Here is an 18,270-nt window from a genome sequence, read left to right as displayed (position 1 = left end):
CCTCCATCCTGCACCACTGTCAAGGGGAAACCTCTCAGATTGGTTTAATTAGACTAAAACAGCGGCTTTTCAGTATAATTATAAAAGTTCGTCTCGTTTTTATTTCCAGTAAATCCAGAATTTTAACCAAGTGATATCTATCGATTTGAGAGACAAAAAGATCGAGACTAAACGTATTGGGTTATTTGTCGAGGCAATTCCGAGTGATAAACAGTTGACCGTGATCAGCAATGTCCGTCACTTTAGAAATAGTCACTGGCTTTCTAAAACCGAGCGATATACTGGCTTTCTAAAGGTCTGAATAAAGCGCCATTTAAAATATTTCGATTTTAGATATAATATTATAATTTATCGAATAAAAGGAAGGTTCCAAAGTTGAAGCAATCCGTTTGCCAAACGGACGCATAGCCGTTGATTTCCGGTTGGAAATTACGACTGGTCGAGCAAGCCTACACATTACGCAAGCTGTGGAGTTGGATTGGAAACGGAAAACAAAAGTGGTAAGCACCGGTTGTTCTTATCAGCCCTTTTAAATATTATTGTTTAGCGTCTGTTTTTCACCACCACATCAACCATTTTCATTTCTAGGGTAGCGCTGAAACTTAAATCTATTGCATTGACATTATCAAAGGAAATTAAAGTAGATCTAGAATGAAGTTGGGCGTTGACAACAAGAATGTAATGGAACAGCAGTATACGGATAGAAATATTCGCCAATATTCTATATTTGCCAATATTCTATATTTATGGACAAAAATCCTTGCCAATAATCCAGTAATAACAATAATAGTTGATCAATGGCATATATCTTTTCAAAGCATAATTTTATGGGCCATATCATCAGATTTTGAAATGAGTTAAATCGCTAATATTTGGGATCTAGAAATTGACACAAATGGGTCGCAATGCATATGATAATTTAATATACCGGTATAGAGCGTACATGACCTATATACAGGCCGCCGCCATGTTGGTGGACAACAAGGTGCCGCCTCTTCGTATTCATGGTAATATTAGTACCATCCAACATTGATTGTTTTTCAGAGTAAATAGATATGCCAGAAAATAATTTACATATTTGAAAAGAGCAATGAACGTGCTTTTCAGTGATACGTAATATAATATCTGGAATTTTGTATTAAAATCGCTCTCTCGTCATTTCTTACAAATTTTTCCCCCCCCCCCCAAAAAAAAAGAGAACCCCGAACTCCCAGACTGCAAATAAAGCCCAAGTAAACGAATCCTCGAATATCGTCCAATGAAAATTTTATTTTTGGCACCAAAAATAAGTAGCCTATCGCTGAATTCGATACTCAGTTCTGGAATCACGATGCCTAAAGTAAATATGTGCTTGAAATATTTTTGTTGACGTAAAATAATTCTATTAGTTACTTTTTTTTTTTTTTTGTATAGGCCTAATGGCAAATTATGTAGCAACTACACACTATATAGACCTACGGTACTACATATTGGTCATTGAGGTTATCGATCTAAAATTAATTCCAGCCAATAATACTATAAAGTATGCAATATGCAAATAAGATTGTTCGCCTTTGTGCTTGCATGCTGTTAGCTAATAGTTACTGGAAATTTTCCCACGTTTAGACGGCTCTAACCAATGATAAAATAGTTGGCGACGCAGTGGAAAGTCTGCATTTTTACGATATTTTCTCTTGATTAAAGATGAATAACAGAAATAATAAAATGATGATTGTATCGAATCAGTGAATAATTATTAAACCTCAAATTAAAATTTACAAAAAATTCATCATCACACTACGTACGGTATCGAGCTTCTCACACGATTTTCTATAATAAGTGTGTGTGTGTGTGTGTGTGTTTAATTAATGGGTTTGTTTTGAAATAAATAAAAATAAAAACTGAATTTATGTAGGTCTCGAAATGTCGCGTCAGCAACTAACCTATTAACTTATAATTTTCCACATCAGACATTATCCATGTAGGTACACAAACACGATGCAGCTAGTTCGCTATAAACGCGTTATGTCACAGTCGAATTTGGATTTTAATAGAAATTAAATATAAAATTTAAAATACATAGACAAAATCTTTATTCAACATAAAAATCACATGACATAAGCGCAACAATCATAATTCCAACTGCAATCACATTGTAACTATCGGATCACGTGTAGTCTGGTTGTCCACCAAGATGGCGGCGGCCACTGTGTGTGACGTCATGTGAATTAACTCTATATGAATATATATATATAAACTGATTTACATTCAGTCATTTCTATTTTTACTGTAATTTCTAATCAGTTATTTTCGGCGAAATACGCCAGAAGTCTCAATTGAATGACAATTTTTAGCGTCTGGTTATTCCAGTCTAAACCGATGGTATTTATAATTGCGCATGCTCTCCAGATAAGAATATAGCGTCACCGTTTGACATGACTTAATTGTGGAATATGTCTAGCCTCGTTCTTTGAGTCCCTTGTTCCAAATGGCACTGAAACGCATTATGGTACACGATTCGTGTTCCAATGGTAAAATGTTTATTTTGTCTTGAAAATTGGATATCAGAAGCCCATCTTTTCCTGTTAAGATGACAAGACCAATGTTGATTTGAATTGACAAATAATTCGTGTTTTCAATGTCGAAGATTTTTGATGATATTGAGTTAGAGACTTATGCATATAAAAAGAAAGAAAAAAATGTGTTGTTTTAACCAAAATACAAGTTATTTTGGGTTGTTTTAGGTAGTTTTGGGTTGTTTTAGGTAAATCTATGGACCCATGTATTCAAGTACAACTGAACTGAAAGGGGGGTTGGGTAGTCGAATGGTTAATGCATGCGCATTGGATCATATAAAGTCTGTCATTGAGTCAAGTGGCATGGTTTCGATTCCCCGCTTTTCTCTGGGTCCTCAGGTTTCCTCCTGCTGCTAAAGACCCCTAATTGCAAGTGTCAAGTGAATTATTGAAATAAAATTGAACCATATGTTAGTCCCAAAATTACCTTGTTTGTGTCGAGTGGATGTTAAACCCCATTTCTTTCTAACTAAACTGAATAATCCAGCCTCTGATGCTAGCTCTAGATACTGAAGTCAGTAATAATAATTTCAGTCTGCTAATTTGAATGCACACAAAAATATGTTTTTTAAAACATTAATATGGACCATATTTCCTTGTTGCACATACATGTATGTAATTAATCAACCTTTTGCATTCTTTTACCAACCTTGATGTATTTACGTTGGGCTACACTGGATTAATTTTAACAAGTTTTTTTTAGCTTGCATGTGGCACTTCAACAAAGGGAAGTAACAAGCCTAGAAATAATAGTTTTACTTTTGGTTTAATATCTAGCTCTACCCGACATTTTGAACTTTGTATGTATGGATTATGAATAAAAACACAGAAAAAAGGCATGTCACTGCCTCACAGACCAACACAAGAGGGGTTGTGCTTGACAACGTGGGGAGCCACAGTGGCTTACTGAGTAGGACATTGACTTGCTAACATGGAGGTCCTGTGTTTGATCCCTGTGTTGGCCGAGAAAGTTCATTAGGATTTTCCGACATGGTACCTCCTCATCAGTGGTGCAGGACTGAGGGCCTGGCAAGGGACAATGTATAGTCGTTTGGATGGGACAAAAACCAAGGTTTCGTATACACATTGGCGTGCAGATAAAAGATCCCTTGGCAGTTGTAATTTGATATAAGGGTAGGCTGTAGCATAGCGTCTCTTTCTGGGCAAAATTTTCCTCATGGCACACTGAATGGCGTAGACTCGTCTTCATTAGCCCAGTCAAGGCAGAACAGTAGGATGTTAAACCCCATTTCATCTCATCTCAGGGGGGTTGGATGGCCGAATGGTTAGCATGCGCGCACTGTATCATATAGTCTGTCATTGAGTCAACTGGCATGGTTTCGATTGCCCGGTTGCATGTGACAAGGAGTAGAGTCACCTGTCCAACCTCGTGGGTTTTCTCCGGGTCCTCCGGTTTCCTCCCACTCTGCTAAAGACCCCTACGCGCAAGCGAATTATGGAAATAAAATTGAACCACATGTTAGTCCCGAAATGACATAGTTTGTGTCGAGTGGAGTTAAACCCCATTTCTCTCTCTCTTTCTCTCTCACTCTCTCTCTCTCTCTCATCTCAGCTTGACAAAGTGTGAATTTGTCCCAGACAATGTCTGTGACAGGCGCTTTTAATTCCAGGTACATTGTAACATGCAGTTGGCTGTTAGAACAGTGGTGAAGACATACTGTTCCATTGCATGGTTTAGATTATCAAACAGAACATAAAAGTTGAAAAACAAATTTTGTATTGACAACTGTGCTTGTCATATTTTATTAATATCAAAACCATACATTGTCTACTCATGCGATAAGGTCAACAGTCTACACTGTTAATGATATACATGTAGGTACATGTACATGTAGGTAACAATGTTATGAAGTTGAGTCATTGTACAAGGTGTTAGATATAACAGCAGTTATAATCCCATTTAAATAAGCTTAAACAGCTTAGATATATGTACCCATTGCCATTAGTCAACAGAATAGATCTTGATAGACATTATGCCAATCCAACTGTCATAATATTATGTTCGACCGAAAATTTAAAATGTCAGGAAGAATGTTCATCCAGTCTGACAGACTACAAAATAATAATAAAAAACTTGTAGAATGGACAAAGTAAGAGTAAACAACTGTCATTCAATTTGGACTGTTCATCATTTCGCAGTACATAATAAATTTGAAATTACAATAATTTTTTTTAAAAATCAAATTGAATATAAATGACTGTATACATGTATACAGTACACTCATATTACATTAATATATTGTGCTTTTCAACCAGTTTTGATCTATTTTAATTAAGGTTCCAACTAATATAGCCATATGCCCTTTAATTACATGTACATGTCTGGTACATTTTGTCAGGTAAAACTAGTGGTTATTACCATACCTGGCTACATGTATACTACATGTATTTCATTTGATTATCATTAAATTAATTTTTGTTTGCTTCATTGAATACCAGCTGGTATACATGTATCAGGTATATAAAATATTCATAAGCAATTAAAATTTGAATGAACCTGAGAATCATGTACAAAATAATATTTATAATTATATAACAAATATAACATCTAAAAGTTCTGGAGCAGATTTAAAGCAGGTTCATTAAGTACATGTAGGCATTGGCAAAGAAAGGTGATAGATTTTAGATTTTCTTGTCATGGGTGTACTGGTACCCAGACAAAATCCCCACATTCTATATACCAGTACTGTGAGAGTCAGTGGGTATGGCAGGGTTTGACAGTGGCATGGAAGTGGGGTCTCGACTATAGTCCTTCGGATGGAATAGAAACCGAAGTACAATAATACAATAACCTGGTGCGTTATACCTGTCTTGTTTAGCTTGCTTGGTGCAGAAAAGTGGGGCGTTAAATCTCATTTCATTCAATTTATTTAAAACACAGATCCTATTTCGCTTTTTATAGTTCAAAATTTTGTTTTACTTGTCTTTAGCCTACTACACTAGGATCTGGAAGACTTGTTATACAGGCGTTCTACTTGATGTGAGGAATTAGCCAATGAAACGGTCTGTTACGGCAAGTTCTTGACCTTTTTATGCACGGAACTGTGGATAAACCACTTGAAACGACAACGCTGATTGATTAATCAATGTCTGACATCATAGGGTCAAAAGCCGCTCATTTGACCCCTGACGTGAACTTCCATTATAACTTGTCAGATCTTCATGTACAAGTAGTGTAGGCCATCGAAAGTATAAAAAACAAAACGAAATATAGATCTGTATTGTTATCAGATTTCATTTCGTTTAAAGCTATCATATCTGGCACAGCCTTTTCATTAAGAGCTACTTTGTTATACGGCCACATTTTCATGTGGACGTATTATGCCGTCGCCCCTGTCCGTCTGTCCGTCCACAATTGTTTGTGGACTTTCTACAGGTCACAATTCCTATCCGATTTTGACGAAACTTGAAATATAGGTTTATCCCAAAAAGATCTCGGCTGCTTTCGATATTGGCATGTATCGGATCAAAACTTCATGGATTATGGCCCCTGATTGTACGATAAAATCATGTTTTTAGCTTGTGGACCCTATAGAGGTCAGAATTTTTATCCGATTTTGTTGAAACTTGAAATGTAAGTTTATAACCCAAAGATCTCGGTTCCTTTCGATATTTGCACATATCGGACCCTAACTTCTTGAATTATGGCCCCTGATTGTACGAAAAATCGCATTTTTAGCTTGTGGACCCTATAGAGGTCATAATTTTTTTCCGATTTGAAAAAACATATTATTATATCACCGTTACACCCTAAGGACGGCTGAGTTCGAATTTCGTGAAAATCGGCCCAAAATTGACAGACAAAATGGCCGCCGTTCGTTCTCAAATAGCATAAAAATATGGTATATCAAGGTTGTGGACCCTGTAGAGGTCACAATTTTTATCTGATTTTGTTGAAAATTGAAATATAAGCTTATAACCCAAAGATCTCGGTTCATTTCGATATTTGTGCATATCGGGCCATAACTTCCTGAATTATGGCCCCTGATTCTACGAAAAATCGCGTTTTTAGCTTGTGGACCCTATAGAGGTCATAATTTTTATCCGATTTAAAAAAACGTATTATTATATCACCGTTACACTCTAAAGACGGCTGAATTATGGCCCTTGATTGTAGGAAAAATCACTTTCTTTTTAGCTTGTTCTCTATCGATCTCTCGAAAATGTGGGCGTATCCTGCCTGGCAGCCGCTGGTGTGAGTATTTTCATGGAATAAGATTACCACATTCCTTAAATTTTGCTTTCAATATACATGTATTTGAAGTTATTTGAATTCAGAAAAATATTTCCTTGAAATTTTGAATAAAATTTGGTTATTTATCATGTTATATTTTCAGAGTGAGAAATGGGAAAAGGAAATCAGAATACGTCGAGTAATGGAGGGAATGATTCTGTAAAACAACATACATGGCAGGAAATTACACAACATGATAAACGTCATGATAAATGGATTGTTATTGATAATGAAGTTTATGACATCACAGAATGGTCCAAACGTCACCCTGGTGGAAGTAAAGTTATCAGCCATTATGCTGGACAAGATGCCACAGTAAGTTGACTTGCAATTTTTTTCCCCCTTTTTAAGACAGGGGGTTTATGTTGGCCAAATGCTTTAACAAGCGCTCTTTAGTTAATAAAGTCTGTCATCAAGTCAAGTAGACGGTTACAGACAATCACAAAAGTCCATATGTGACAAGGAATATTATTGCGATTCTAACCTCTTGGGTTTTCCCCTGTTTCTTTCGTTTCCTAAAGACTCTTGGGGGGTTGGATGGCTGAATGGTTAGCACGTGCGCGCTGTATCATAAAATCTCTTGGTTCTCCTGTTTCCTCCCACTGCTAAAGACCCCGACATACAAGCGAATTTTGGAAATAAAATTGAACCATATGTTAGGCCCAAAATGACCTAGTTTGTGCCAAGTGGATGTTAAACCCCATCTCTCTCTCTCTCTCTCTCTCTATCTCTCTCTCTCTAGACTCTCTGCACTGAAGCGAAGTTCAGGAACCAAGTTCTTATATCAACAAGTTTAAATACCATCTCTTTCTCTTGTTGACAATAATTAGTTAATTGTAAGAGCTTTCTCTGATTTACAGAACTGGTTTACTTGTAGTTTAGTATTATCTTATATTTGTGTAATAGACTATATAATAATTATTATATTATTATTTTCAGCATGCCTTTCATGCATTCCATAGTGATATAAGTATACCCAAGAAATATTTAAAAATTATACATAAAGGTCCTGTACAGGCCAGTAATATAAAAACAGCAGCTATTGATACAGACTTCCAGAATCTCAGGGAAACTGTTAATAAAATGGTAAATATATATACAACATTATTTCCACTTTTATTTCCAGTATACAAACAGACATCTGGCAGGTCTTTCTTTCTTTAGGTCTTAAATGTTATATACTATTAATTAGACATTTATTAACTTGACAAGACACACATAATGAACTCTCTATGACATCAGATGCTTTTGATTTTCAACAGATTTAAACACAATTAGTGGTTAATGATTTAATTGAAAAATGGATAATTGAGACTTTGTTACTTTAATATCATAGCAGCGGCAACAATGACAATTGAGACTATTCTCCAAAGTCCAAACAGCCCTAATGTCCCTCAGAATGAAGTCATTTGACTGTAACTGCTTTGAATTACGGTACCATAGGTATGAAATATTGCTTCTTATGTTTATGTAGAAGCTGTGTACCCATTGACGTGCACCTAAAAGATCCCTTGGATATTAGAGTAAGTCTTAGCACCGCTGTCCATTCAAAATTTCCCTCATAGCCCACTGTTTGGTGGATGTCCGTCTTAATTAGCATAGACGGAGCAGAACAGGAGGATGTTAAACCCTATTTCATTTATTATGTAGAAGTCTTATGAATTATTCTATTTTGTAAATAATGTATTACTTATTTTTTGTGTATTTCAGGGAATGTTTAAACCAAGTTATACCTTTTATACGTTAAATTTACTCCATGTTGTTGTGTTAGATGTTCTGGCTTATTTTGTTTTACGATATTTTGGTACTGGATGGCTGCCTCTACTTACATCACTAATATTTACAGTTATAGTTCAGGTTGGTTGAAATTCTCGTCACTTTATAACTTTTTAAAAAGCCCAGTGTCAGTCATTTGGTTGATGACTTAGTGTGTAAATTGTGCGGACTCACTAAGAGATGCCGCCTGGCCAGAAGAGGTATTATATCATTTAGATCCAAGGTCCACATTGTCATGAAACATGACTGTCGGGGGGGGGGGGGGGGAAATGACTCCTGTCCCTTCTGGAACCGTCACTGCTTTGCATTATGATTAGTTAAATGATCTGGTGCTACTGTCTTCAAATATCATCAGTATTCACAATATAATATTGTTAAAAAATAAATGTACATAAATAATTTCCTTTACAGATACAATCGGCATATTTAGCACATGATTTTGGTCATACCTCTGTTTTTGGTACCAAATATAAAATTGATGATTTTATGGAGAGAATCTGTATGGGTTTTATGAAGGTAAGAATTATGAAGTACGAGAAAGTTACTACTGGAGAATACAATCAAACCAGGTGTCCTCTTAACTCAAGATAGAAAAAGCTTACAAGCTTCATGTTAGTTATAAGTGACAAAAGTTTATAGATATTTTGAGATGAATTTTAAATGATCATTTATACTCCTCGCAGTGTTTCGTTTGATTAGAGCTAATCCCACATAACACTGCTGTAATGGAAGTAAATTTCTGTTCTGACTGGTCAATAGTTCGATTAACAACCAATAGCTAACTGCGTAGCAATATCATTAGGCTTTAAAAGGAGCTCCAAATTGGACCAAATATGTTTACAAAACGTTAAGTAATGACTCATGATTTTATTACGCCCTATTAACCAATGCATAGAAGAATACTGCAGAAAAACTAATTGCGTGACAAACGAGGCTATCAAAACGAATACAATGTAAACAATACTTTTGCGAGACAAACAATAATAAAAGTGCTTTTTTTTATAATATTTTATAGATTTCTATTTGATGGTTAATTAAAAACTTATATCACTGGAAAATTCTCGTTCTCAGTTCACAATTAAAATTGTCAATCAGTCAGTTTATTACCTATTTAATTGAACTTAATTTTATTTTTATCTTTCAGGGTGCTTCAGCCAAATGGTGGAACCATATGCATTTTCAACATCATGCTAAACCTAATGTGGTAATTATTGTATTATTGTATTATGTTCAAACTAATTGTTATTCAGTAGTACAATAAATCTTTTTGTCATTTTAGTTGGCATTTTAATTACAGGTAGTACCATTGTTATTCAGCAGAGCATTACAAATTAATTAGAAGGCCTGTCATTGACTCAACTGCCGTGATTTCGAATCCCCGGTTGTAAGAGACAAGGAGTAGGGTCGCCTGTCCAACCTTGTGGGTTTTCTCCGGGTACTCCGGTTTCCTCCCACTGCTAAAGACCCCTATGTGCAAGTGAATTAATTAAACAAAATTGAACCATATGTTAGTCCCGAAATGACCTAGTTTGTATCAACTGGGCTCTAAAGCCCATTTCTCTCCCCCCCCCCCCCCCTTGTCGTGAATAGAGTAGTCTTGTCAATAAAACTGTCCATGCCTGTTGTTATCGCACAGAAAACCCACCCTACTTCGTTATTTGAATTTTGCCAAAGTTGTAAACTAGCAAAAATGTCTTGTTATTGCATGGTTAAGCTTCACCCAGTCTGTTAGAGCAAAAACCAACCGCTTATTTAACAAAAAGTATAGAGGAATCCTCCCTATCCATGTTACTATCAGGAAAAGAGATGAGTGACAACGCAGTGAAATATGACATTATAAAGTAGAAAAGTGTTTCCATGTTACTATCAGGAAAAGAGATGAGTGACAACACAGTGAAATATGACACTATAAAGTAGAAAAGTGTTTTTAATTTTGAGTGAAGTCTGTATCACTACAGGCCTGGGACTTTACTACTCAGTTGATGCTTACAGCTGGCCCATGGATCCATTCGTTTGATCTGATATGTGTAATTGTGTGTGTGTGGTGTGGTCCCCCTGCACTTACTATTAAATGTGTTTATTTTCAGTTAAATAAAGATCCTGATACAAGATTAGATGCTTTATTTGTTGTTGGTGATGTTATGCCAGCTCAGGTATTTTAGTATAACATTTGTAATTATAAATGTAGGTAATTTTCAAGAAGCTGTTTCAAATTAATTATAATCTTGTCTGCTTGCCTGAATAAAATCACATAACAATTTAGTTTGTCTTCAGCTCTCTATCATGTTCAATGTGTTAATATCGACTCCCATTATGTACCCGAAGATTGACCAACACTTATAAAAAAATTCTTTCTGAATTTTGAATACATAACTATTATCAGGATCTCAAACTGTGTTTTAATATTACAATTTAGATAGCAGAAAAGAAGAAAAATAGTATGCCTTATGATTGGCAACATCGTTATTTTCCTATTAGTAAGTAATTGGACATATTTATTGAATTGCTTTTATCTGAAAAAGAAAGGCCATATAATATATGTTAATGATTAAAACAGGTTGATTAAATGGTAATGGGTGGAAGAGGGGGGGGGGGGGTCCAGTAGTCTAATGCATGAACTTTAGATCATAAGGTCTATCATTGAGTTAAGTGGTGTGGTTTTGAGCCAAGCTTATATTTTGAAGGGAGTAGGGATCGACTGTCCAAACACGTGGGATTCCTTCCACTCCCACTGCTAGAGTAGAATTTAATTAGTGAAATAGAATTGAATTGCATGCTAGTTCCAAAATGACATATTTTGTGATGAGTGAACATTAAACCCCATCTCTCTCTCTCTAATTGAATCCATCTATGGCAAGGTTTGGGGGCATTTGTATGGAACTTTTCACCACAAGAGTTCCACAAGATACTGGGTTTCTGAAAATAAATACATTCCACAAGACTTTCGACTTAGAATAATATTCATAGAGTGTTTTTCAAAATTTTTAGCTCATACCTCCCTATATGCCTGTGTGGTATCACATTCCACAAAAGTTTCGACTCAGAATAATTTTGATAGAGTGTTTTTGGTCTGTGGTGTTTTTCGCCACAAGAGTTCCACAAGATATTGGACTTAGAAAAATATCAATTTTTTCAAAAATTTCTTCTCAGACCTCCCCATGTGCCTGTGTGGTACCACATTCCACAAAATTTCGACTTAATTAGTGTTTTTGGTCTGTGGTGTTTTTCACCACAAGAGTTCCACAAGATTTTGGACTTTTTGAAAACATTGATATTTTTTCTAAGTACAATATCTTGTGGAACTCTTGTGGCGAAAAACACCACAGACCCAAAACACTCTATCAAAATTATTCTAAGTCGAAAATTTTGTGGAATGTGGTACCACACAGGCACATAGGGAGGTATGAGCTAAAAAATTTGAAAAAATTGATGTTTTTTCTAAGTCCAATATCTTGTGGAACTTTTGTGAAACTCTTGTGGTAAAAACACCACAGACCCCAAACACTCTATCAAAATTATTCTAAGTCGAAAATCTTGTGGAATGTGGTACCACACAGGTATGTATATAGGGAGGTCTGAGAAGAAATTTTTGGAAAAAAAAATGATTTTTTTTTCTCTAAGTTCAATATCTTGAGGAAATCTTGTGGTGAAAAACACCACAGATTTTTTTTTTTCTAGAATATATTTTCCCCACATCTTACAAGATGATAGGATAAACTATTATTGTTCCAGCGAAATAAAAAGAAAATGTTTCATAAATATTTCATTGTCCACTTTTCCAAACGCCCCCAAACCTTGCCATGTCTAATTGAATCTGGCTTAATTTCAGTGAATATTAGATTCCCTCATATTTTTTCATTAGTCCCGAAACAACATAGTTTGTATTGAATGGAAATTAAACTCCATTTTTTTTCTGCCCTATCTTTTCATTGACATATTCTTTTTATTTACTTTCAGTTGGTCCACCATTTTTGTTTCCAGTTTATTTTCTCTATGCACTGAATCGTCACATATTTACACGACGAGAATACTTGGTAAGAATAGCTGTCGTAGAATTTAGGATATCTTTTAAAAACTGCAGTAAAACAATATTTTAAAAATTTCTTGACCAAGAGGAATCTCAGCTACATTTCAAAACAACAAGTCACCATCAGCTTACATGCAATTTCACATTACTGCAAATACTTAAATCAAAATAGCAATTAATATTTATTGTCTTTGATAATAAAAAATGTGTAACTCAGCCACCTTCCATACCTTAGATATCAATGTTTCATTTAGCAAAACTCTGGGAAGCAACGGTCTTGTGTAGTACTGTTTTCGTATCTAACAAACAGTCATTTCAAACAGTAAATATAAACTTCTGTAAAATTTCTAGGTTATGTGGTGTACCACAAGGTTCTGCTCTGGGACCAGTCTGATTAATTATGTTTACTAAGCCTATAACAAATCTGCTAATAAAATTAATTGAAAGATTGTTGTATTCCCTCCTTCTTGCAGATTAAACATGCAATATACAAGAGCAAAATCTGCTTATTACAAGTCTTTCTTTAGGCCTGAAATGTTATCTAAATTATCAATTAGACATTAATTAACTTATCCAGACCATAATAAACTCTCAGTGTCAAGGCTAGCCTTCGATGTTGGCTGGATTAGATTCCTATATGCCGCTAACGGCTATTGATAATTAAATCAATAAAAGTGGATAATCGAGACTATGCTGTTTATTTTAATGATTTTAGTAATGATGACTGAGACTATGCAAAAATTTCACCCACTTCTTTCTCAACTCATAGTGGATCAATTTGACTGAAATTTTCAGCAAATTACCTTTACATTATCTAGTTTTTAACTATTATAGCGAGAACTGCCATCTCTTTATCTTATCTCCCATAATGTATCTTTAATTAAGAAATAAGCTTTTTTACACATATTTCAGGATTTTTTCTTCACTGTTTGTTATTGGAGTAGATTTTTTTATCTGTATGGATCAGTACTGGGATTTGGAACTGCCGTTGCCTTTCAAGTTGTAATGAGGTAGGTCATTGAATTGAAAAAAAATTTTTTTTTAAGAATGCAGTATTCTAGAAAAATCGACAGATTTTTTTAAAAAATAAAGATGTACTTAAAGAGTAAAAACATGGTTAGGTGCAAAGAATGAGCTTTATGTTTTTGGGGAAGCCATAAATACCTCAATTGCTTAAAAAAAACTTGTTTAAGAACAATTTACAACAATTTCTTTTATATTTTATTTCATAGCACCTGTATGTATTGCTATATTTATAGAGTGTTTGAAAGTAGCTGGTTTACCTGGGTTAGTCAATCTAATCATATACCTATGAAAATAGAAGAAGATGATGCAAAACCATGGTTACGTCTACAACTAAATGCTACCTGTAATGTTCAGCCATCTTTCTTTAACGACTGGTTTACAGGACATCTAGATTTTCAAATAGAACATCAGTAAGTTTTATTGGGTACCATTTTTTCATGGCAAGCCTAAAATCAAAAATAAAAAAAACCTGTTTTCACAATAGATTAATTCAAAAGACAATAGGTAGTCTTAATCATTACAGCTTATATTTTTCACATTGAAGATTCTGTTACTATTGGTTGAGAAGAAAAATAATCTTCACCTTCTATTTGAAATGATTATATACCAAATTTTAATTGGTTGTTAATAATAATGTGTAATCTTTTTATAAAGTGGACAACCCTTGATGGAAATTTTGTCAAATTTTGATTAAAGAAACTTTACCCTTTTTTGTCTGTGGTGTCCTTCAACTTGTCCTACTGGATTTATTGGTTGTTGGATTTTAGGATTGGGTTATTGTGTACTGCACTATCCACTAATAAATAGAACCATTATATATGTATATATATATATTCAGCTACAGGTTTGTTATTTGCCTTTCAGTTTGTTTCCGACTATGCCACGCCATAACTTGTATAAGATAGCCCCTATTGTCAAGTCTTTATGTGAGAAACATAATCTCAGTTATCAAGTGAAGCCATTGTTTCAATCTTTCACAGATATTCTCAAGTAAGTATACATATAGTCTTTTACAGTAACTGCAGAAGAACCATGCCACACATATTTAAACCTGGAAGACAAACCTGCGTAAATGAAATGTAATGGGGTTTAACATCCTACTGTTCTGCTCAGACTGGGCTAACGAAGGGGGGCATATGCTATACAGTGTGCTATGAGGGAAATTTTGCCCGAACAGTGGCGCTAAGGCCTACTCTTATATCAAAATCCAAATGCAAAGGGATCTTTTACGTGCACCATAAATTGACCATAACTTTGATTAGAATTTAATAATTTTGATCCAAAATGTTTATTATTAAAGAGTACTTTTTGTGCATTGTCTGAATTAAAATCCTTATGCTGGCATTATTAAGCTAAAAGACTGCTTGTATTAAAGGGAAGGAGTAGGATATATTATGTTTAAAGATGCATTAGTCAAGAGCTAAATCTGCCTAATGCAGATCTTTCTTTTTGTCTTAAATGTTACATTGAATAGACATTTATTCGCATACTAAGCCCATAATCAACTCTCAAGCCATCAGATGGTTTAGATCATCAACTGATTTAAACATGATAGTTAATAATTTAATTAAAAAATGGATAAACTATACTTTGTTTATTATGGTAACAAATGTAGCAATGACCATCAAGACTATACTGTTCTTCAAACGGTTATAAATCCGCTTACAATGAAGTAATTTGACTGAAATTTTCAACATATTGCCTTTTCATTATCTATTTTTTTTAACTATTATAGCAAGAACTGTCAGAACTGACAAAAAGCATCTTTAAATCCCAGTGGTGCTCCACTCAGCCATATATTCCATAAACATTTCCCAGCTATATGTAGTATGTAGATTTACTCCTGCTTAGAAGCACATTTGTCTAATTTAATCTTAATGTAATTTTTTCAGATCCTTGAAGAGATCTGGTGGTTTATGGAAGAAGGCTTACACCCAATTCCATGGTCCTAATCCGACTAATGTGAATAATAATACCAGTGAATAGAAATCTCAATAGCCATTAGTTATAGTAGATATAAAGCCGAATTTAGATTTGTTAGTGTGCTTCAACTTTATTCTATTAACATTTTCACCTTAATTAACACCTTAATACCAAGTCTAATCTGTACAATACATCAGCTTAGCACTCGCGTATAGACTATATAGCAAAATAAAACTAAAAGACATGGCTTACAATACAAATGAGAGAGAAAATTGCAAACACTATGAATGAGACTGTCAATGTGTATAATGATGTTATCTGATTGTTTCACCCAATTTGCATTGTTTTTATGATCTCAGATATGAAATATTGAATCATTTTATTCATGTTAAAATTTCTGATACCCCTGTTTGACAATAACATCATGACCAAAATAAACAGCAAAATTTGATAATCATAATACTTCAAAATCTGTAATAAAAGTATTCAATAATTTCATGTATATTATGATGTGTGTACCGGTAAAATAATGTGTATATATTTGATAGATTTTTTATTATGCATGTATATTACCTAAAATTGACCATCTTTATGAATCAGTACAAATTTGAATCCTGTGATGTTGTGTAAAATCCCTCAATTATGTATTAATAAATTTAAATAATGCTAAAAATTGTCATATTTTTAAAAAATAAATATTTTGTGAATATGAGGTAAATAATATAATATAATACACTGACAATATACTGATATTTTTGGCACATGGTCCTAGACACCTATTTTTGTACAGATTTATAATATTTTACTATTTATATACCACTTTATTGTTCTCAACTTGTTACAAATATTTATTGTATGGCATTATTTGACAACTATTATATATATTATTTTACACATATCTTCATTCTTTAGAAAACTGTTGGAATATTGAATAATTCATGAAATGAATTTTATTTTATACTTTCATATATGCATAGTTATTATAATATTATTTATATTTTTCTTGAAAAGTATTTCTGTTGGTGACTATTATGCAATTCAGTGTAAAACAATACATTAATGCCAGTAAAATATAATGGAGGAAAGCTGAATAAAATGACACAATCTCTTTGATTTCTGTTTATTTCATTGTATTTTATGTGTTGATTTGTAATGTAAGATAATTAAATAGACTTTTGCAGTAACTTTACACCGTTTCTGTGGTGCCCTTAAAATTGTTGTAAAGGTTGTCTTTGAGTTCCAATTGCTAAGAAATCTTTTTAGGGACTTTCTATTTTAGTCCCATTAAATTGTTATAATGGTTGTCTTTGAGTTCCAATCGCTAAGGAATCATTTTAGTGACTTTCTGTTTTAGTCCCATCCGAACAAATAACCTAGGTTAAGTTTTCTGTTTTACGTTTTTTTCTTTTTTTTTTTGAGAAGCATATCTATATAGCACCACTGAACACTGTATTGTTGTGGTAATGAAAACACTCTAGATTAGTATATATTTAACATTTTATTATTTTTGCTTCAGGTGTCCTGTTATTAAATTGTGTATTGTTGGTAATCTCCTATATATATTTTTGTATGACCATAAAATGCCTTAAAATGTCTGATAATCATACTAACATATCACATTACATTATATTATATTATTATTTAATGTCTATTGCATTCAATACTATTTGAATATCGGATATCAGGTTATTATATTTCAATATTACTTAAAATTAGTTGAATTGATATATTAATTAATTAGAGACTAAAAAACTGATAAATTTTGATTAGTTTTATGTGTTGGCCAAGAGCAAGTGTTGTATCAATATATTATGCAATATCTTGCTGGAGACAATTAAACTACCTAAAATAAACATACAACCCTGCCCTGTATTTCAATGAAATTGTAACACAGTCCAATATCTCACCGTACCATTATTTCAAATAATGGTAGCCAACATCTCAGGATGATGTCACATTGGTATTTTCATACCAACAAATGAGTTTGAAAAGCATTAAATACTATTTGAATATTCAGATGTGTCAACACTACACTCATGTCCATTCATTAATTAGGCAGATGCTGTTGAATTTAACGATGGCAATTCGTGTAATATGTCTGACATATCAGCTGGACAAGCAATATGTCCGCTTTGCAAACTTTGTTCAGAACCATTCTGCTTAAATTCAGCTCAGCCTCGCCCATTAATAAATCACTGAAAATTGCATTACCTTCCATCAATCTCTAATAAGGTGGTTGTGTTTTTAAGATGTAACTATCAAAAGTTATATGCGAGAAAACCTGGACTCCATAACATGGGTAAAGCCAGATGAGTCAAACGAATGCTGAGTCAGACGAATACTGTCTTTCAAGGTACTGAATGGATATATTATTTATTATAAAGTATGTTGGGGTTTCTTTTCTCAATAAAATAACATTCATTTATGACACTTGTCTTTTGTTTAACTTTATCCAAGAGTTGTAAAGATTCTTTGCTGGCTTTACCACCACATTTGAAGACACAAAAAATCGGATTGTACGCACAGTATCAAGCCTATCAGTATGCTCTTAAACAAACTGACATTAACGCACATTGTAAACAACCGAGTGAATATCCACGCGCCTTTGAAATGTTATTGGGGCCTTTGTTAATCCACCAGGAACCCATAGGGCATTTTTTCTAATAAATTTCCGATGAGATCATAATTGAGTCAAAAGTACTTATATA

At 33.7% G+C, this 18,270-nt stretch overlaps 1 protein-coding gene across 1 annotated transcript; it reads left to right on the top strand.

The window, feature by feature from the left end:
- Positions 1-201: 201 nt before the first annotated feature.
- Positions 202-17,990, top strand: LOC126832661 (acyl-CoA 6-desaturase). Its single transcript, XM_056103108.1, has 13 exons — positions 202-500; positions 6,914-7,125; positions 7,750-7,896; positions 8,521-8,667; positions 8,998-9,102; positions 9,731-9,790; positions 10,674-10,739; positions 11,003-11,063; positions 12,544-12,620; positions 13,526-13,623; positions 13,873-14,049; positions 14,504-14,629; positions 15,532-17,990. Exons 2-13 carry the CDS (start codon positions 6,922-6,924, stop codon positions 15,623-15,625), a joined length of 1,362 nt encoding a protein of 453 aa, XP_055959083.1. The 5' UTR covers positions 202-500; positions 6,914-6,921; the 3' UTR covers positions 15,626-17,990.
- The last annotated feature ends 280 nt before the right edge of the window (positions 17,991-18,270 follow it).

Source organism: Patella vulgata, chromosome 9 (assembly GCF_932274485.2).
Source record: "Patella vulgata chromosome 9, xgPatVulg1.2, whole genome shotgun sequence".
Lineage (NCBI taxonomy): Eukaryota > Metazoa > Mollusca > Gastropoda > Patellidae > Patella > Patella vulgata.
The sequence above is the reverse complement of the archived record's forward strand: the minus strand, read 5'-3'. Positions and strand labels throughout refer to the sequence as shown.